Genomic DNA, 21775 nt, shown 5'->3' with positions numbered 1-21775 from the left:
TGCATTGCTTGGCTTTATTTCACTGAACAATAACACATCTTGGAGAACTTTCGACATTAGGCCATGCTGTGCCCAATTCTTTATCTGCTATACGGTATTGCAGAGGATAGACACGCCACAGCTTGTTTTATTATCCCCACCCCCATCCACATTTGGTCGCTTGCCACTTTTCAGGTCACACGCTGCCCAGCAGGGATGGGCCTCCACGTGCCTGGGAGTGAGTGATTCTCTAGTGGCATCGCTGGGGTCACATGCTGTTTTTAATTTTTAGCAGAAGCTCCTAAACTGCTCCCCAGAGTAGCCATATTGAAGTACTCTTCCCTGAAAAGACCCTGCTCCCCATCAGGAGTTTCTATAGCATCCAGGCCCTCTCTGGTGTGTGTTCCTGTGTCAGACAGCCTGGGTGCTGGTGAAGTTCCAGTGACAATTCCTTGCAGGATCCTGGGTTAGTCACTTCCCCTCCTGTAGCCTTGCTTTCATCCCCACCTGGTAGTTTTGTTTGGAAAACAAAAATAAGATAAAGGATGGAGTGGATCTGACTTGGGTACCTCAGTAAATGTGAATTACCCCCCTGCAAAGGCTGGCCTCTATGGGGGCTCTCCACCTGGCCCTCTTTTTCTTTTCTTTCTTTTTTTTAAAAGACGACTGGTAAGGGGATCCCAACCCTTGACTTGGTGTTGCCAGCACCATGCTCTCTGAAGCGAGCTAACGGGCCATCCCTATATAGAGATCTGAACCCATGGCGTTGGTGCTATCAGGACCACATTCTCCCAAGTGAGCCATGGGCTGGCTCCCTGGGCTTTTCTTTGTTGGGAGACTGCTGATTACTGCTTCAATCTTGTTGCTTGTTATTGGTCTGTTTTCTATTTCTTCTTGGTTCAGTCTTTGTAGTTTGTATAAGTCCAGAAATTTATCCATTTCCTCCAGATTTTCAAATTGGTTGGTATATAGTTGTTCATAATAGTCTGTAATGATTCTTTGTATTTTGTGGTATTGATTATAATGTCTCCTGTTTCATTTCTGATTTTTGTTATTTTTGTCTTCTTTATTTTTTCTTTAGTTAATGTGGCCAGTAGCTTGTCTTTTTTTTTTGTCTTCTCAAAAAAATAACTTTTTGTATCATTGATCTTTTTTTTTTGGATTCTTTCGGTCCTCGGTGTTGCTCCCGCGCCTCGCTCAGCCGGTGAGCGGGAACCGGTCTGTATGCGGGATCCGAACCCTCGGGCGGGAGCGTCGCCGCGCTTCCCAAGCGGCGCACTATCCAGTGCGCCACTGGGCCGGCCCTCTCCTGGGGGATTCTTGTTGGTGCCTGACAGTAACAGGCATCATTGCTGGGTCTGCAGAGGTGCAGGGTTGGGTGAAGGGTGGCCTTGGCCTGCAGGATCTGCTAACTTTGGGGAGATAGCCCATCTCTCACCTGGTGCTTCCACCTCTGTATTCTGAAGAATATGGAGGAGTGTCTCCTCCCACAAGGGAGAAGCCCCAGGTCCCTGGAAGTATGAAGGAAGTTCTGTGGCTGGTTGGGGAAAGGACATAGGTTGTCTCCCTGACCCCACAGTGTGACCCTGGTGCTATGCAGTCCCCTGCCAGGACCCCCAATGACCCTCTGACCCTTCATCCTTTGCTGAGACTATCTGAGACTGTGGCATCATTTCTCAGCTCGCCAGGCCAAGGAGATAAAGCGGTGTATAAGACGGACAAGGTCCCAACCATCAGGGCACCGACATCATATTGTCCATACATGAGTATAAATAAGTAAACAAGATAACTGCAGAGTGTGCTAAGTGCTGTGAAGGAAGAAAACTAAATGGAATGATAGAGAACAAAGTTGGGGAGTCCTTCATATAAGGTGATTAAGGAAGGATCCTCTGAGGTGTTTAAGCCAAGATCGTCAATGAAGCAGGACTTTTGTGGCTGCAGGTCTCAGAAGCCCAACTCACAGTAGGCACACACGCCCAGAAAGAGTTCATTCACTTGCTTAAGGAGAAAGTCTAGGGTGCTTGACTACAGGCATGGCTGAGTTTCATTGGAAATCTCCTTCTCGGTCAGTTCTGCTCTACTGGGTTGGCTTCATTCGAATGCAGGTTCTCTCCCTGAAAGTCCTTTCTACAAATCCCCAGGAAATGGGGAAAAAAAAACGACCAGGACTGAGATTCTGATTGGAACAGCTGGGGATAGAGGACCATCCCTGAACCAGACTCTGACAGGCCCGGGGAGTGGAGAATTCTGACTGGCCAGAACTGGGTCATCTGCCCACCCCAGCAGCTGGGGGCCTGGTTAAGCCAGCAGAGCAAAATGGGCTGAGGGGGCAGAGTCCTGACATCCCCTCAGGGAAAAAAGGCAGGGTGGCCAGCAAACCCCACTGATGTCTCCCACAGATCTCAAGGATGAGGAAGAGCCAGTTAGATGGGAAGGAGGCAGGTGGGGGGAGTTCCCGGCAGAGGGGGCAGCAAGTGCAAAGACCCATAGTGGGGAAGAGAACTTGACCTGTTTGAGGCAGTCAGGAGATCCCCTCACCTCCTCGGGGCCTTCTGGAGGCCCCCACATCCCTTGCTTCCTCTGTCTGTCGCAGCACTTACCTCTCTTGGCTGGGACTGATTCTGGCTTCTCTTCCCGAAGGCTGGGGCCCTCCTTCTGGTAGATACTCCCTGTTTTCCCTCCTTGTGTGGGGTCTGGGCTTCCCTGGCTGTCTGGAGACAGGGAAGACCACCCAGCCAAAGCAGGAAAGGGTGAGAATCTGTCCCTGCCACAACATCCAGTGTTTCTCACATAGGCCTTAGATGCATCTGAGGGAGCCCCAGTTATGTGTGCCGAGACACAATCAGTGCCCAACAGAAGCAGAGAACAGCGTCCGGAATGATGTGCTCAGATCCACAGAGACTGAGGAATAGCAGGATGATAGCAGAGGCACAGGTCCCCGGAGAGTTCTTCCTCTCTCTCTCTCTGTCCCTCTCTGTCACTTTCTCTCTCTCATGCACTCCCCACCCCCCGTATTCTGTGCAGTCAGGAAGAAAGGTTCTGAAAACAGGAAGTTAGGAGGCACATCCTGAGGTCCCCAAGAGCTTCCTGGCACTGACCTTGGTGACAAAGGCAGTGTGGTTTATAGGGGGGAGGACACAGGGCAGACTGGCACACAAGGAACACACCTCATGGCAGAATAATATTAATTATTATTATAACAATATAAACATCCAGGACAAACCCAGCTGCCCTAAGCCAACTGCAAAGTCCCTATGTACAGTAGAGTCCATGTGGATGGAGAGAGGAGCCGCCAGCCTTCACCCCCAGGCCTTACTCACACCAGCTCCCTGAGGAGGGGCCAGCCCCTTCTCCTGCCCCTTGCTGAAGCTTGGCACAGGCTGGGGAGGCTGGCACTGCCAGGGCCACCCCTCCGTGTTGGGCACGCCTGCACCAAGTGGCTAGGCCTATCTCCCCCACACCTCATGGCCTAGCTACAAGGGATGGGTGGGTGAGCATGTGATGAACCAGGTGGTGACAGCTGTGGAATGTGGCCCCTCTGAGTCCCCTTGTGAATAAGTCTCCTCGCGGCTCTTCCTGCGGGCCTGCCCATGGCAGAAAAGGGCCAGGGACACAGACAGGGCATGCAGAGCGGACCCATGGCATGCTTGGCCCGCCAGGCACCATGCAGCTGGCCCAGACTGTTAGCCAGCTGTCAGAGGGCCAGGTGGGCACTGGCGTTTGAGGGTCCCCCTCTGGGAGGGGCTGCAGATTCAGTCTGTGGTGGGACCTCCTGGGAGCTCGGCCCTTGGGCAGGCAGCTGCAGAAATTCTGGAAGCACCAGGTCCTCTTTTCGCAGAAGGCCTCTCTGGTCATGGGCCCCACTGCTCTGCACCCGGTTCAGCAGTTCTACCAGGCCTGGGGACAGTCACAGAGTCAGAGGGCCCACCATAGTCCTGCTGCCTTACTAGGGCCACAAGCTCCCTGACCCCGGCACCAGTGGTCCCTGGCCCCCATGCTAGCCCCTCTGTTCCTCCAGCTCTAATGGCCCCCAGTCCTCCTGTTCCAGCCCCAGTGGCACTCAGGCCCCTGCCTCAGCTCAAGCCTCTCTCATACCACCTCAATGATCCCCATCCCCACTGCCCTAGTCCCTCTGGTCCCCAGCCCCTACCCACCCACCCCTCAATTTACCTTCAATGTCACAGGTCTGCCGCTTCCCAGTGGCACTACTGGGCACCTCCACCAGCGAATTGGGGGGTGGTGAAGGGGGATGGGCGACCTTGTCCTGGGTTCTAGGGCAGCCCTGCAAGAACGTGAGGTGAGAGCCACAATCAAAAGGTGAGGAGCAGAGGGTGGACGAGGGTGCCCAGGAGTTCTCGCTCACCTGGCTGCAGCAGGGGGATTTGTCGCAAGCTTCGGGGATCTTCCCACCTGAGGCAGAAAGCCCCACCGTTCGTGTTAGCATACGACCCCCTTCCTCCGGTGCCAGAGCCTTCCCGAAGATCAAGCCCTGGGGCCAACATCCCCTACCTGGAAGAGTGTGCAAAACCAGTCTCTGGGCAGCTACCGAGCTCACTAGCTTCTCCAGATCCAGTGGCTGCTTCTCGCCTGCCTGCGGGGAGAGGTCAGCAGCCCGTGGGACAAGCAGCCGGCTCCGCGCGCCCCATGCCCTCCTGCCCCGCTGCCCTGCAGCTCACCCGGTGCAGAGCCACCTGTTGAGAGGTCAGGCCGTGCTTGGCCAGGATAGGCTGCAGCGCCTCCTGCAGTCGCTTGGTGGGCTTGGCCGAGATCCGCACCACGCGCTCCAGCGCCGCCAGCTCGAGCCTGCGCGGGACCCTCGGGCTGCGGAAGGGCGGAGAGCCCGCCCCTCTTTCCCCCAGCTCACCCCAGGACAGGACCGAGAGGCGACGGAGCTTGAACGGGGGAGGGCGGGATTGGTTTGGGATGGGGCTTTAGCCTGGGCACGGGGTTAACACGAGGGTCGGGGTCTGGGGGAGACTAGTAGCCAGAACAGCGCCGGAAGCATGTATTGAGACCCGGAACCCAGCCTGGTGGGGGACACTCACTCAAAGGTGATCCTGTTCTCCAGCCGCACTTCCTGATCCGCCAGCACGGTGCAGTCCTGATCTAGGACCAAGGCCTTCTGTGGACGCCAGGAAGGATCTAAGAGTTCTTCCCCCACCCCAAGCCATCCCCCAGGGTCCGAGAGAACCACCCTCACTTCCTCCAGTGGCTGCGGTTGGGGCGCCCTGTAGGAAGGGCGGATGGGTGGGAGAGCCATAGGGGAGCAATGAGGTAGGGACCAGGCTGGAATTGGAGCCGGGTAAAGCCAAGGCCAGAGAGAAGAGAGGCAAGAATGTTGGACAGAGGCTGGGAAAGGACCAGGGTTACAGAAACGTTGTGCGGTGTACATGAAACGGTAATGGGACTGCTTTGGTAAGGGGCAGGCTTAGGTCCCAGATCATTGACCCACTCTTCCTGGGGCAGGACAGGATCTGCCTCCCGGACAGCTGCCCCCTTGTCCTTCAGGCATGTGAAACACAACCAGACCAGCCGGATGCATTTCCACCCTCACCACCCACCTTTGATCAGCCACCCAGGCTTTGTCCTCTTTTTGACATTTGCCCACTTCTCTCCAGCTCCTCCTACTAAGGACACTTGTCTCCCCATTGTAAAAAGCTCCCCCCCACCAAGACTACTGTGAAGCCAGAGGATGTGAAGCATCTGGCATGGTGCCCGGCACACAGTATGTACATAAACAGTAACTGTAGTGATTACCACCCCAGAGGTCCCACTGCCTGTGCCAGCCCAGGAGTGGGGGCGAAGCAAGCCTCTCCCAGGGAGTAGGCGTGTGCTGTGCTGCAGGGACAGGTGGAGTGTGGGTGGTGAAGTTATATTTAGCAGGCATGAGAGCCCATCTGAGCTGCTGGCTGCGCTCTGGAGGCCTGAGGGAATGGGCAGACTGTGTCCCACTGCTGCCCTGGCACCCCCAAGCTCCTGGCCCCTGAATATGCCCTGCATGTACCCACCTCCAGACCTTTGCTTAAGCTGTTCCCTCTGCCTGGAATGTCTTCCCCCACAGCTCTGCCAGGCTAACTCCTCCACATCCTCCTCAACTGCTGCCTCTTCCATGCAGCCTTCCAGGCACCAGCCAGAAATGCCTACCTTCCCCCAAGAGACTCTGAAGTTTGACTCCTCCCTGAACACATCCTGCCTGGCTCAACTCCAGCCGATGGGCCTGGAGGACAGAGCCCAGGTGGAGGTCCCTTTACCCAGCCACCTAGACTTGTCTACTAGGTGAATGAAATCCTGACAGTCCCCCAGACTGTAGCATTCTTCCTTTAGATCTTCATTATTGGTGGTTTAGTTTAAAGTGAGTTTTCCCTAGACTCTTTAAAGCTGGATGCTAGTTGGCACCTTAAGAAAAGCTGTTGATTGGTTAGGAGCAGTTGGGTGCTCCTAGTGGCAGAGGAGGTGAGGGCTCCCCCAAAATGGCCATTTCAGGATGGGCCTGCAGGGATGGCAATCGGAATTCTGGGAGTGATGGGGGGGAAAAAACCCCAGCTCCAGCAGCGGTTCTCCCCACTATACCTCCCAGAGAACATCACAGTAGGATGACAGATGAAGCTGGAAACCAGGATGGATATGGGGTGAGGGATGGGTGGATGTCTAACTTTGAGTGAGGAGTAGGTGCTGGGGTTGGTTTGGAGTTAGGAATGGGGATGGGGTAGGTTTGTGGTAAGAGCTGGAGTTAGGAAGGAGGTGATGATAGGGGATGGGGTTGGAATTAGTAATAGAGTTGGGTTCAAGATCAGGAAGGTTAAAGTTGGGGCCAGGCCAGGTTCACACCTGTTCATTGCCCACCAGGTAGACCTTGATGTCAGGTAGAGAGAGGCCTCGTTTCTCACAGATGCCTGCCAGCATGTCGCGGATGGTGAGGCCGGATCGGACCAGGGCCAAGGAAGCTGTGCCATCTGGCAGGTACACGCAGCAGTACTTCCCGGGCCGGTTTTCGCTCTCACTCTCTGTGCTCCCAAGACTCTTCCGGTGGCTCTGGGTAGGAGTGGGGGGAGGTTATGCATACACATGCAAGGACGTGCAGACAGGTACACAGACAGGTAAGCTGAGGGCTCAGACATGCACACCTATGTCCAAGGGCACACCTATGTCCAAGGGCACACCTGCAGGCAGGCAAAGATACATCCTCCTACAGGAACACCTGTAGGCACAGGAAGGCATATGGGCACCTACAGACAGGTCCACCCACTGACTCCCACACTCAGATTGTGTACATCTGGGCACCCACACATGTGCACATATCTGCTGACCAAGGATATGAACCTGTCACATGCATGGGGACCCAATGTAGTGAGGACAGGAAGAAAAGCAAGGAGGCTGAGGGGTTGGCGGTGCAGAGCAAGCTGGGGGATGGAAGTGGGGATGGCGACGGGGAATGACGGAGACCGTGTAAAGGGGCCTGAGTAGTGGCCCTAGCCCATAACGCATCTCCCCTCCCTCAGCAGTCGGCTCACCTCAGATTTGCTGCTGACAAAGGCGAGGAAGCCGAGGTCCAGACTAGCGGAGGAGTTGAGAGAGCCCTGAGACTCTCGGCGCAAGGGGGAGTTTGTGGCTGCCCCGGCCAGCTCTAGGGCAGAGGGAGCAGTGAACGCCAACAGCCCCTCCTCCCCTCACCCATCCCTCTGCTGAGGCCTCTTCTCCACCTGGTGGACCTTGTTTGAGACCATCCTTCAGGGCCCCAATGTGGCTTGGGTCCCCGATAGCGTCGCTACCGTGAAGGCTTCCCAAACTTCTAGGGTCTAGCCTGGGAACCGAACTACCCAGGGGAATGTGGCGGCCACAGGGACCTGCATTTCGGTTTTCACAGACTTACAGACTGTCTGTGGGCCCAGAAGGAGGAAGGGGGCGTTCCCAAAGCTTACCCCAGCTCCCAGCCCTCCCTCATCTCTATGGCCCGCTCCTGCCCTCACCCCTGCGGAAGGACTTGCGGAGCAGGCGGCCCCCAGGACCCTCAGCAGGCGGCAGCTGCCCCAACTCCTCCACGCCCAGCGGCAGCGACTTCCCAGGCTTCAGCTTCGGCTTCTGTGGGTATAGGGAAGGCGCTGGCACCGGGCTGGGCCCTAGCCCGCATGCAGACCGCGGGCACACCGCCGTAGATCTGCATCCGGGAGCGTCCCCTCCTGCACACGGTCCTGCAGGGCCCCCTGCCTACCGCGGCCCCTCCTCCGCACCTTCCTTGTGGCGTCAGGGCTGCCGAGGCGCGAGGAGCCAGGTTCGCGCAGGGGGCGCCCCTCGGCCTCGGCCAGGAGGCACTCGCGGTACAGCGGGGACTTGACGAAGCGCGCATAGCTGTCGAACTTCATCAGGTTGAAGATCTGAGGGGCAAGCGCGGGCGCGGTGAGCCGGGGGGTGCGCGGGGGACGCCGGCCCCGCCCCCGCCCTAGGGAGCCCCCAGCCCCCTCCAGCTCTGTTTCTGACGGTCACCTCCAGGGTCCGGACCCCGCCCCCACCCCTGGCCCCGCCCCCTGGCTCAGCCTCGGTACCGCCCTCTGGCCCCCGCCCTGCCCCTGCGTTGGGCTCTGTCCCCGCACCCAAATTTACGCCAACCCTTGGCCGCTCAGACTGGGCGCCCGCATCTGGCCCCGCCGCTGCTCTAGTTCTCTCCCGCCCAAGGCCCCGTCCTCGCACCCCAGGCCACGCCCCCTGAGGCGTCACCTGAAGCTGCTGGGCGCGAAACATGTCTGGCCGGGGCTCGGCCAGAACCTCCTCGCCGAGCCAGGCCTGCCGGTCGATGTTCACCGGGCTCAGCGCCTGGCTGGACAGGAACTCCTGATAGATGCTGCGGGCCTCCTGAGCTAGCTGAGGGAGGAGGGAGGGGAGGAGCGGGTCAGGGGGCAGCGCCCAAGCCCTCGTCCTCACCCCTCTGCCCCAAGTCCCCCTTCCCCCACCTGCTGGGTGTCGCTGGCCGGGATCTGCTGGAAGCGCTCGCAGGCCTTCCAGAAAGTCACGTTCTCCGCGCTGAACTCCATCTTCAGGAACTCCTGAGAGGGGAAAAAGGGGGAGGCAGTCAGAGACACCGGGAGAGAATCAGGAGATGTCGTCAAAGAGACAGACACAGGGCCGAGAGACAAAGCCAGACAGGGCCAGACAGACAGATGCAGCCAGATCCGGAGGCACAGAGAGAAAATGAGAGGCAGAGACGAGGACAGAGAGAAGGAAGAAGAGTTCCCAGCTGGGAGAAGAGGAAGCGGGTGCCAAAGAAGCGCTGGAAGAGGGAGCTGCCGGAGGAGCCCCACTCTGGCCAGCCTGAATCTCCATCCACGCCCTCTCCCATGCCCCCTGCTCCTCCCCGCTGCGGTGGCCTCTGCCATCTGCCCTCCCCACCCCACCCCAGGGCTTACAGTGAAGTAAGCCAGGCCCAGCGGGTCCTGCAGCAGCCGCTCGAAGGACAGGGCCCAGCTGGCCACAGGCTGCTCCTCGGTGGGAAAGGGGCTGCTGGGGCCACTGGGGAGACTGTGGATGCTGAGGGAGCTGCCGCGGCCCTCGCCCTGGCCCTGGGGCCCCGCCGTGCTGCTCAGCTCTGCAGGGGGATGGACAGGTAGGGGTGAGCCTTGCTGCCTTCCCAGACCCTGGCCCACCCCCATGTAGGCATCCACTCTGTGGGTACACTCATTTCCACCCCCTCCTCCTTTCTTCTCTTCCAGGCCTCCTCACACATTTTATCACTTACCTCCATCTGAGACAGCCAGAACCTACAAGAGACCCGAGGTAGAAAGTCAGAGAAGAGTGTAGTAAAGATTCCTAAGGGACAGTTTCTGAGCCCAGCCCCCAGGAGCTGGAACTGTGCTCTCCTCCACCTGGAGAGCCACGCTGGGCTTCCCCAGTCAGTCACTGCTTGGCTGGGGTTTAGCTCAGGCTGCCCCTGGTTCTCTTTCCACCATGTGCCATCCACTGTTTGCTCGGACTTATGCCAGGTACCTTCTGGTCAACCCTGTTTCCTTCCTTCTCCAGCCCCTTCTGGGTGAGTCCAGGCGAGCATTGCATAGTGGGTTAGAGCAGACTTTAATCCTGTCGCTGCCCTCACTAGCTGGGTGACTTTGGCCAAGTTAGTCAATTTGTTTCTCTCTATCTGTAAATAGGGGATGATGCTAATAATAGTAATGCCCTTCCTGGGGCTGTGAAGATCAAATCAGTGTAATAGATTTACAGCATATAGAAGAATGGCCAGTGTGTGGTAAGGGCTGTATGTCTGCTGTGCCTTTGAAGGAGAGGGGTCTCTGTAGCCAGTGATCTCCTTATTGCAACTGTTTCCCCTGGGGGCCCAGGTCTCCCCTAGGTCCCAGCCAACCTTGGGTGAGGCATCGGATGCTATTTTATAGTATAGAGCAGTGCTTCTCAAACTTCAGCGTACATTGGAGTGACCAGGAGGACCCCACCTCCAGAGATTCAGGCTCAGAAGATGCAGGCTGGGGCCCAAGGCTCTCAATTTCTAACAAGTTTCCAGGCAATGCTGATGCTGCTGGTCCAGGGACCACAGTGTAGAGGCCAACTCCTTTCTACCTACCCCCTCCACCCAATGCACACCCCTGACTTGTCTGGGAATCCCAATCACTAGTAAGAACAGAAAAACCCTCCTCTCAAAACGACTCTTGCAGTGGCTTCCCTGGGTTCTCCTCCTACCTTCCCAGCAGCTCAGTTCCTCCAGTTTCCTCATGATCTTCTCATGCAACGTGGCCTCTACCCCTCCCTGGTTCTGTCCTGGGCCCTTTGTCCCACCCACAGATCTCCAGTTCCAAAAGCACACAGTCAACTTCCTGCTAACATCTTCCCTCAAATGTCCCACAAGCCCCTCAAATTCAGCCAGTCCCAAATGGAAGCCTCTGCCCCCACCAAAACAGAGAACCAAACCAGCTTCCCTGCATCCCATCTTTCTTCCCATCACCTGGGCTCCCAACACCAGGGCTTGAGTCATCCCCAATTCCTCCCTCTCACCTCCCACATTTTCACTAGGCCCTGTCCAGGAGCTTCTACCACCTGTCCCTCTTTTCCATCCTCACTGGAAACAGGCCTGCAAACTATCTCCCTCCCCAGAAAGTCTCCCCTGCCCTCCTGGCTGGAATCTCCTCTCCTCCCTACTCCCACCTGGAAGCACCCAGGTCACAGAGCAGCCATCCGTGGGCCAGACCTGGACTGCAGATGCGTCAAATATTATTATTATCTTGGCCCTCATGATTTTTTTAAGTTTTAAAATCAAGAGATTTTCCATAAAACCCATTTTCTACTTCCTCTTTAAGAATGCGAGGCTCCAGCTACGCAGAGCTTCTTCCTGGCGTGGCAACCTTGACTGGCACTGAGCAGCCACTGCCTTCCCTAGAAGGGGCTCACGCTCAAATCAGAGGCCACTGGGGCTAGTTTGATGCATTACTTGCTGAGGCAGTGGGAGGAAGGCTCAAATCTGGGAGGTCAAATTTGTGCTGTGTGACCTCAGACAAGGGAGTTTAACCTCTCTGTGCTGCAGGTTCTTCCTCTCTAAAAATGGGGCAAGTAACAGTCCTGACTTCAAAAGGTTGCTGTGATTAAATGAGTTAAATATCTATAAAGAACTCAGAACACTATCTGGCATGTAGCATGAGGGTGGTTCAAAAAGTTCGTGGAAAGATTTGTATTGTCTTTCACTTCTATTTTTCCATGAACTTTTTTTTTTTCCTTTTTGTCTTTTTTACTGACCAGCAACGGGATCGCAACCCTCGGTGTTGCGCCTGCACCGTGCTCAACCAGTGAGCGGGAACCGGTCTCCACATGGGATCCGAACCCTCGGTGGGAGCACCGCCGCACTCCCAGGCGGTGCCCTCTCCAGTGCGCCACTGGGCAGGCCCTTTCCATGAACTTTTTTTTTTCCTTTTTGTCTTTTTTACTGACCAGCAACGGGCTCGCAACCCTCGGTGTTGCGCCTGCACCGTGCTCAACCAGTGAGCGGGAACCGGTCTCCACATGGGATCCGAACCCTCGGTGGGAGCACCGCCGCACTCCCAGGCGGTGCCCTCTCCAGTGCGCCACTGGGCAGGCCCTTTCCATGAACTTTTTTTTTTCCTTTTTGTCTTTTTTACTGACCAGCAACGGGCTCGCAACCCTCGGTGTTGCGCCTGCACCGTGCTCAACCAGTGAGCGGGAACCGGTCTCCACATGGGATCCGAACCCTCGGTGGGAGCACCGCCGCACTCCCAGGCGGTGCACTCTCCAGTGCGCCACTGGGCAGGCCCTTTCCATGAACTTTTTGAAGTACCCTCATAAATATTCAAGGAATGATACAATTATTATTGTTGTCGTATTAATCTTGGTGCCTGACCCTGTGGGCAGTGAGTTTGCGACCCCTGCCATAGAGGAAAGAGCACAGGTGTTGGGGTCTGTCAGACCCAGATGCAAATCCCAGCCCCTCCTTCTCCTAGCTTTACAACCTTGGGCTTCCTCCCTGAGCTTGGTCTCCCATCTGGAGCGTGGGGATAAGAAGTTGCTGAGGAGGAGAGAAAGTTTGTGCAGAGCACGGCTGGGTGTGGAACTGGCTCTGGACACACCCTCCCTCTGCACTCCCCCAGCTGACCTGCGTCATCAGTCACCTCCCCCAATGAATGTCAGCACTTCCCACGGCTACAGGAGAAAATCCCATCTCCTGGGGGTGGCAAGGAGGTGCAAGGACGGAGAGCTGAAGCCCTTTGCGACCCGACTACAAGGTCCCTTTGCAGCCTGGCAGTTTCGCCATTGTGCACCGTCCAGCGCCCTGCTCTGTGGTCTTCCTCCCCTGGCCTGCTCTGCAGCTGTGTCTCCAGACTCAGAGACACTGTCACCGCCCTCCCTGCAGTTCTCCGGGAGTCATCCTGACTCACCCTGTCCCTCCGCTGAGGTTGCCCAGCCCTGCCCTCCTCTGTCCTTCCCTGAAGCTGCAACTCAGCTTCTCCCTTGCTCAGAGCCCTCCCTGCCCGCTGAGGCACTTGCAGTTGCCAGGTGACAGCTAAAACCCTACCTGGGCCTGAATAATGAACCCCTCCAGCCTCACCTGTTTCCCTCCCCTTACTTCCACCCTACACTTTATCAAACTTTTCTATTTTCCCCACACCCCTACACACTCCTGTTTCCCACTTGGCCATTTTCTCTGCTTGGGTATCCCCTCAAACTGCTCCCCAACCTCTGCCCATTGACATTAGTAATCTCCAAGCATCAGATCCTCTGAATCCCTCCCTCCTTCCTTCCACACATATGCCCACTGCTGTCTAGGCCTCTTTCCCCTGCCACTCTGGTAGCTCCTGAAGGGCAGGCCTGGTTGGTGGGAAGCACCCTCCTTGCCCTAGTGATCCCACGCAGCCATCAGGGCCCTGGCCCTTGCGCCCCCTCCACCAGGGATGCTCAGCCTGTGAGCACCACCTTGTCAGCTACCTGTAGTTCTCCATCCCAAACCTCTCTTGCCCCACGAGTTGCTGATCTGATAGCTGGGGCTGAGGTGGTATAGGGACAAAAATCTAGAGATGGGAGGGAGTGAGGATGGAGCCCAATTCCAGCTCTGCCATTTGGGGGAAAGCGACTTCTTTTCCCTGAGCCTGAGTTTCCCCCCTGAATAGCACGGGGCTCAGCATTCCAAATCTCCTGGGGCTGCTGGGAAGGATGAATGAGGCCCCATGAGTGAAAGCCCAGGCATGGCACAGGCAGAGCAGCACCTGTGGCAGAGGGGGTGCAGGTGCCGCTGGCTGGGCTCTGACCCACCCACCTGCCAGGCCTGGGGGAGTTGTGCTGAGCGGGGCTGGCCTTGTCCTGCTTCAGCCTGCTTGAGGAGAAGTGGTGAGTGAATGGGGGAAAACGGGAAGAAAGGGGGAGGAAGGGTGTGGCGGCCGGTGACACCCTGACCGTGGCTGGGCCTTGGTTTGCTGTACTTTTTCTTAGGAGCTGCTGTGCCTGAGAACACCAAGGTGAGGGTGAGCTCCGACTGGGTGACAGCCACTCTCAGGCAGCACTCACGCATGTTCTCACTCCATCCTCGCATCTTTATCCTGTGTGGCAGATATTATTACCGCTGTTTTATAGATGAGCAAACCAAGGCCCAAAGAAGTCCTACAGCTGAGATTAGAACCCAAGTTTGCCTGGATCTGGAGCCTGAGGTCTCCCCACCCTCCACCCAAGCTGCCTGCCTGTGTGGACAGGAGAGCTCAGCCTCAGCTCTTGGGCACAGGTGTGCAAGGCCGATTGGGGATGAGAGTCTGGAGGCTCCTCTTGAACTGTGCCCTCTGGAGGGGTCAGGCCTTGAAGGGAGGGCTGATTTACAGAGCCTCTTCTGTGTTGGGGATTCTATGCCATCATTTAGTTTCATCCCAGCTTGGAGAACTGCGGCTGTGAGACCCTCTCTGGGGATGTCCACATGGAACCATGGTAGCTGGTTCAATGTGATCTAGCCCTGTGGAGCTGACCCATAGCCATGGCTCCACTGTAAGGCCACCCTGAACTTGAGCACAGGCCTTGAGCTGGACACCGAGAAAAGAGAGAGGTATGTGGGATTTGCCTCGCAGGTTTCCTTGCCAGGAGGGGAAGACTAACCGGGTCCCCTTGACAGTGACAATGTGATAACTGCCCCTCTCTCGGCTTAACCGCCAGCCTCGCCTTGGGCCACATACCTGCTCAGACATCCAGTTTTCCCACATTCAGGCCTGTGCCTGTACCATTCTATGCCATGGTGCACAAAGTTAGTTGAGAAGTTGGCTCTCCCTTGCCAGGTCCCCCTCAAGCTTCCTCTCTCCCTGACCGATGGCTCTTACCCAAGCCTGAACTCTGGTATTTTTGCCCGTGTCTTTCGTGCCTTGCTAGACCGGGAGCTGCTTGAGGGCTGGGGATGGGGAAGATTGGGCTGGGTCTTAAGTGCCTAGGATGGGGGCAGCACAGAGCAGGCCCTAAGGAAGGGTCATTGAATGAATGAGTGAGTGAACACATGAAGTGGCAGTGGGGGCTGTGTGAAGACATCTCTGGGAGGGGCTGGCTCTAAGTGATGGGTTTCACTGCTGCTGCCTGACAAGCGGAGTGGCAGAAAGGCGAGGCTCACAGCTAATGCTGCCTCAGCAGGGAATGACAGACAGGGGAAAGTGGGAGAGAACCAGAGCCAGGCTGCGTAGGGTGCAATGCTGACCCCTCTCCTCGCGGCTGACCTCGGCATGGCATGTACTCCTCTGAGCCTCCTCTGGGAGGTAACTCATGGAAGGAACCAGACTTGGCCTGCAGGTGCCTCTCCATCCACATCCCTGCCACAGACGCCAATGCTGGCTCATGCCTCCTTGTCCCAGCCAAACATGGCCTCAGAAAGCTGCCCAGTGACCAGCGAGCAGCCAATCTGTGACCCTTGAGATTCCAAGAGGTGGCACAGAGAGTTCAGAACTGGCCCAGGAAGGGCAAAGATTAACCCGTGTGTGACAGTTGCTGAGTGGAGCCAGGGCATCCTTGGGCTCAATGGGACTAGAGGCAGAGTTGGGGGCCCTTCCCTACTCTGAATGCCTTTTGGGTAGAGAAGCCACAAGCTGGCCCAGGAGGGCTAGAGACTGGGTCTGTCTCCAGGCCCCCTCAGCTGCCCTGAAGTTGTGGGCACTGTTCCAGAAGCATTGATTCAGCTGCCTTTCCAGGGTGGGTGTGGGGCTGCTCCTCCTTGGCTTCATGGCCTAAACACCCAGGGGGTGCGAGCCAAGCGTCATGCCTCTGGGGTGGGAGTGCAAGGCAGGTGGGTTCTTCCTAAACTTTCAAAGCTGGGTTGGTGGTAGAGACAGTGAGATGGGGGGCTGAGCCATCTTTGGAGGATTTGCCTCTTTCCCACCCAGCTACCCTGGAGCTGGAAAGAGATGCTGGGAGGACAGACGGAAATTAGAAAGCAGGAGTGGGGATAGGGGGTGGCTTGGCTTATTCATGAGGCAGGAGATCCTTGAAGAGGGGGCATTGGGCTGACATTTATGTAGCCCCCACAATGGGTCAAAGGCTCATATTCATCATTCCATTTGATCATCTGAACAAACGCTTGAGATCCATTCTAATCTCCTCATTGTATGGATGGGGAAACTGAGGTTCAGAGAGGGCCTTCCTCCTGGCCCCCCAGTAAGGGACAACAGAGCTGGGACTGGAACCCAGGTCTCTCTGAACCCGCTCCGCTCTGGTCTCATCCCCAGGGTTACACCAGGCTCTGAGCAGGGCCATCTGGAAGGGTCTTGGAGTGAAGATACCAGGTCCCACCGCCTGCTGCTGTCTGTCCCACAGTACTAGGCCAAAGCCCAGTGGGGGGCCAGGACACTGTCTGGCCTTCCTAGGGTGTTAGGAGGGGCTCTGTCAAGTGGGCTGGGACCCTAGGGGGAGAGGGAGACCCAGCAAGGCCTGCCCCATCTGTTGAATGGACAAAAAGAGCCAGACCCTCCAAGGGCAGCTCTGGCCAGGGTCTAAGCAGCCAAGGGAGAGTGCAGGGGGTGGGGCAGCTGCAGCCAGGGACCTCCTAGTGCTCAGCTACCTCCGCCCTTCCTGGAAGCCCAGGGATAGAATAGGCAGAAGCTGCATCAACCTGGCCTGACCCTGCTGACCAATCCCAGGCTACCAAAGAATGCTAGTTCTGGCAGGAAGCCTCCGGAGCAGATCTGACTAGAGGGCAGTGACCCAGCGAGGGCTGCCCCTAGCCTGACCTTGGGCACCGAGGGCATGGGGTGAGGAGGGGAGAGCTGAGGCAGAGTGAGGTGTCAGGGCTTGGGCCACTGTGGGGGTGGGTCAGGGCAGGAGGTGCGTCAGGCCTCCCTGGTCCCCCAGATGCAGGCAGCCCGAGATGAGGCTAGCTGCGGTAGCAAGTGACAGAGCAGTGGGGACTGGACCAGAATCCCATGTCCGCTCTGCTCTGGTTTCATCCCTAGGGTTGCACCAGGTTCTGAGTAGAGACATCTGGAAGGGTCCTGGGGTGAGGACACCAGGTCCCACTGCGTGCTACTTTCTGTACCCAACTTCTCTTGACCGCTGGCAGCCTGTGGGTGCGCCTCCTTCACTCTTGCCTGGCCCTGCTGGGTGCGCCTCCTGCACTCCACCCTGGGTGCGCCCACCCCCTCCTGGTGGCCCTGGCCAGGAGCCCACACTCACCATGCGCCCGTTGGGGACACCCAGGTGCTTGGGTTTCCCTGGCATGCTGCCGCCGATCACGGGTCCCTGCTGCGGGGGCCGCCCACCATGGGGACTGTGAGCAGTGCCGGCCAGAGCTTGCACGGTGACGGGCAGGCAGCAGAGAGAGCGGCTTGCTCCTGCGGGCCCTCACATCCTGAAACACCAGCTCACTACCTCTTTTCTCTGCCACAGGAAGTGTCTCTATAGAAACCAAACCACAGAAAGAAGCAAGGTCTAAGAGAGCGAATGCCTCTTCCTACACACGCACACACACGTTCACGCACACACACGCCGCCAACGCACCCTCGGCAGCACCCCACGCAGGAACCAGTATTCGGCAGAGGCCTCCATGTGCCCAGCGAGGAGCCCAGCCTGGCTTGGCCCAGCCCAGGGAGCTCCAAGGTCATGTCTGGGCACACAGAAGTGAATGCAAACATACCTAGGCACCTTTGTACACCCTGACAGGGTGTCCACAGGCATGGACATGCAGACCTGTGCAGTGGGACCTGCGTAGCCACACACGTATGTATTTGACTCAACACACACTTATCTCATACCTACTGCATGCCGGGCATGTGCAGACTCAGCACCCCTCTCCCAGACAGGTGTGCATGTACAGAGTTACTGCCCCTATCCCTAGACGCCTGCAGGCTGTCCTTCTGTGCATGTGCCAGGTGTGTATACAGATGGACAACTTGTAGGCATGGCTATGGACACACAGACCATTCAGGTGTCCATGTCATAAACAAATAGGCTCTCCCTCATAAGGGGCACCTAGGCGTTCAGTAATATGCATGCACAGACCCTTGGACAGGTGCATGTGACAGGCACACTTACACATAGGCATGTGTGTACTCAGACACCCCAGTGACATGTGCAACCAGGTAAGCACATGCTTACCCACCTGCGTAGGGGAATGGATCAGGGACATCTATGCCCACAGACATGTATGCATTCATAATTACTCACATAGAAATCCCGCCTTGGTGTATGACTGTCCTGGCTCAGGCTGCTATGACAGAAATACCATAGATTGGGTGGCTTAAATAACAAACATTTATTTCTCACAGTTCTGGAGGCTGGGATGTCCAAGATCATGGCACCAGCAGATCTGGTGTCTGGTGAGTTCCCTCTTCCTGGTTTGCAGACACCTGTCTGCTTGCTGTGTCCTCGCACAGAGCAGAGAGAAAGGAAGCGAACTCTCTCCTGTCTCTTCTTATAAGGGCACTAATCCCATCGTAAGCCACCACCCCCATGACCTAATTACCCATCTCCAAATACCATCACATCAGGGTTTAGTGTTTCAACATATGAATTTGGGGGGGACACAAACATTCAGTTCATAGTAAGTACTGCCAGCTGAAAGGTGGCACCCTGCCCTCTCAGCTCCAACCCAGCCCCAGATGAACTCAGATTCTTTACCTCTTTTTTTTCTTTTCTTTTCTCTTCTTTCTTTCTTTCTTTCTTTCTTTTTTTTTTTTTTTGGCATCTGGCTGGTATGGCGATCCAAAGTCATGACCTTGGTGTTATAAGGCTGTGCTCTAATCAATTGAGCTAACCGGCCAGCCCAGTTTATCTCTTCCTTGCATGTGCATGTCCCTACAACAAGGACTTATATTTTACTCAAAGTGTGGGTTTATTTAGAGTCCTCAAGTCACCCACTATTCTGATGTGGGCTACTCTTCCTATAGGGACAAGGCAATATCCCCTTCTCCATAGTCTACACTCTGTCCCACTGCCCCCTTCTAGGGCTGTGACCTGATCCCTTCAGTGGCAAAAATCGGGTGCTTTTTCTTCACCACAAATTCATGCCCTCTTCCTCCTGGCACATGGCTGAAATGAATTTCCCAGGCTCCCTTGCAGAAAGGTGTGGCCATGTGACTAGTTCCCACTGATTGCCTATGAGTGAGATGATGTGCACTGTTTCTGGGCCAAAGCTTTGAAGAAGTAGATGTGTGCACTCGACACTCTTTCTTCTTTAGCTGGCTGGGTACAGAAGACAATGAGGCCTGAGGGGATTGTGGAGCCACAAGAAGGAGGGAGCCAGGGTTCCATGTAGGCAAGCCACCCATCAACCCACTCATCAACCTGGTATGCCAGCATCAGTTATGTGAGCAAGAAATAAACTTCTTCAAGTCATTATACACATTAAGGTCTATTTGTCATAGCAGCTAGCATTACTCTAGTTAATATACCTCTTCTCTCAACCCTGACTCACCTCTCTCCAGACACCTTGCTTCAGGCTACCCAGACAGAGAGATTCAGTCAGACTAGGTGTGTGTAAAGGGTGGGGGTGGGGGGTACTTATACGCCTGGAGCATTGCCAGTGGCAGTCTTAATAAGGAGTGTGACTGTGTCAGTGTGCCTGTATGGGGGCTACTATAGGGTATATGATGTGAGCAGAGACTGCCTGTCCCCTGTGCCATGGATCCAGACCTTGGCTTCACAGGATGTTTTACAGTTTACAGGGTGTCTTCCAACATGACTTCATTTGATTCTTACAACCACTTTGTGAGTGGTGCTCATTATTCCCATTTTACAGATCAGGAAACAGGCTCAGAGTGATGGGAGTTGCCTAAGAATATATGTCGTGTTAGAGATCTGCTAAACTGTGAATGTGCTTAGGGTGCAGGAGCTGGACCTGGGCCACCATCAGCCCAAGTGCCAACAGCTAATCTTCCTCCTGAAGGCCCAGTCACAAGCTCTGCCTAGGACCCCCTGCTAAGTTCATTCTTTCCTGCTGCTGCAGAAATCCCTTTCCCCACTTCTCCACCATGAATGGCCATTCCAGCTCTGATCACATCTTTACCACAGGGACCCTAGCCGGCCCTGGGACTTCCCATCTCTTTGCCCTTATCTAGTTATCTCTATTCCGTGAGAGTAGTGAAGTACCTCCACCCCACGGGACACTGTTCTCAACTTCTCTTTCCCTGGTTTCCTGTAGGGGATCAGTGATTGATGTCATCTCCAGCTGGGACTTCTGATCCTCCTCCCTGTGGAGACCTCCTTGCCCTCTCTCATCTTTTCATAATGAATTCAGCCACCCTGTTACCCTCTCCAATCGCTTCTCACTGTAACCAAAGAAATCCGCATTAGTTATTCCCGTGCTTAAAATCGTCAAACTGAGTTCTGGAAAAGGCCATGTTCCTTAGCTGAGAATTGAAGGCCTTTCAAGTTTTGGCTTCAGCCAAACTGCACGTGCCCCCACCCCACCCCTTTCTCAGCCCTTCCAAACTGCTTGTACTCCTTATACTTTCAGGTATCCCTCCCTAGCTTCCCATCTCTTATTCCCTCTGCTGAGGATGCTTTTCCTCTTCGTGGTAAACTTCTACTCATTCTTCATGATCTCATCCCAGGTTCTAGAAAAAATATTCCTTCTTTCACCAGTTACTTATTAATCACCTCCTATGTGCTAAGCATTTTTCTAGGTGCTGGGGATTCAGTAGTGACCCTAGCTGACAAAAATCCCAGCCTTCATGGAGGTCCAGTGGAATGTACATGTTCTTGTTTGCATAGGTATAGGTAAATCTCTGGAAGGGTACACCCCTTGGGAGGGGAGAGGCAGAGGACTTTTGGTGTACATGTCTGTTCTCTCTTTATAGATATATATTTACACATACACACAAGAACATATTACTTTAATAATAAAATAATTAATTAAAAATATATGACTCAGAAAAGATGTCTCAGCACTCAATCCTGAATAAATTCATTCATTTAAGAGGGCAGCTTCTTAAAATAAAATACAGAAGCAACCAACCAACATTCCACCTTGTGTATGTATAAGCTGTATGTATGTAACAGGAGTCATTAATTCAGATGTATAGAGGGGCCAGGCAAGTGCTGTAAATTAGTGGCCAGACTAGCCTAGAAGAGAAAGGCGTTTGTAGAGGCGGTCCCATTCCCATTCAGCTCCAGCCCATTGTTGTCTTGTGATAACATAGGCCTAGATCTTCCAATTTTTCGTGAAAAACCGGAAATCTGGATTTCTAATGTGAATTTAAGTATTCTGATTTTTAAAATATTGATAGCTAAATTATTTATTGAAATAGCATTAACAGGTATAATGGAGCTCTATTTGGCTACGGCCACCAGTTTTCAACTTTGATCCATAGCCAGCTTTCCTGGACCGTTCACAGACGCTTCTTCCTGCACCAGGCACTGCGATCGTTTGGATCCGGGTGGATTCCAACCATCACTGGGGTCCCAGACCAGGATGCGACTTCAACCCGACTGGGTCTGAGGAGTTGGGGGTAGTGGAGGCCCTCAAATAACTAGGAATTCTCAGTCTCCAAAGTAGAAGAGCTGGGGCGGATGAAGCCAGAGACGGCTTAAAGGCTCGTCCGGAGATACCCGGTGAGTTCAAGGTGAAGCGGAGGTTCGAAGCCAGGCCTCCGCCTTCAATTTAGAGCTCCTTTCTCCCCGACTGGTAAATGTTATTCCAGAAACGTGATCAGTGGCCAGAGCCCGAGGGTATTGCAGTCTTCGCGCGTCCAGTTCGCGCGAACGGCCCACAAAAACTACAATTTCCAGCAGGCCCCGCTGCGCAGACTACCCTCGCCCCGCCCGCCGGCTCAAACCACCCCTCTGCTCCTCATGGGCCCACACGCCTAACGTGCTGTTCCTTGATTGGTTGCAGCTCTTGTCGCTCGTA

At 55.3% G+C, this 21775-nt stretch overlaps 1 protein-coding gene and 1 long non-coding RNA gene across 2 annotated transcripts; both read right to left on the bottom strand.

Moving 5' to 3' along the window:
- LOC103594906 lies at positions 1 to 3006 on the bottom strand. The gene is made up of 2 exons (XR_550887.1): positions 2580 to 3006; positions 1 to 486 (listed from the first exon to the last, which is right to left on the bottom strand). It is a non-coding gene; the product is annotated as an uncharacterized LOC103594906 (long non-coding RNA).
- Positions 3007 to 3150: 144 nt separating this feature from the next.
- RGS14 (regulator of G-protein signaling 14) lies at positions 3151 to 17164 on the bottom strand. The gene is made up of 14 exons (XM_008578198.1): positions 17101 to 17164; positions 9707 to 9728; positions 9378 to 9556; positions 8925 to 9017; positions 8692 to 8835; positions 8208 to 8351; positions 7947 to 8058; positions 7491 to 7603; positions 6808 to 7011; positions 5025 to 5098; positions 4656 to 4782; positions 4489 to 4570; positions 4150 to 4389; positions 3151 to 3876 (listed from the first exon to the last, which is right to left on the bottom strand). The coding sequence occupies exons 1-14, from the start codon at positions 17143 to 17145 to the stop codon at positions 3674 to 3676; spliced, it is 1782 nt and encodes a 593-aa protein (XP_008576420.1). The 5' UTR covers positions 17146 to 17164; the 3' UTR covers positions 3151 to 3673.
- Between the last annotated feature and the right edge of the window lie 4611 nt (positions 17165 to 21775).

The sequence above is a fragment of the Galeopterus variegatus genome, unplaced genomic scaffold (genome assembly GCF_000696425.1).
Source record: "Galeopterus variegatus unplaced genomic scaffold, G_variegatus-3.0.2 Scaffold1642, whole genome shotgun sequence".
Lineage (NCBI taxonomy): Eukaryota > Metazoa > Chordata > Mammalia > Dermoptera > Cynocephalidae > Galeopterus > Galeopterus variegatus.
Note: the sequence above shows the minus strand (reverse complement) of the source record. Positions and strands in the feature narration are given on the sequence as shown.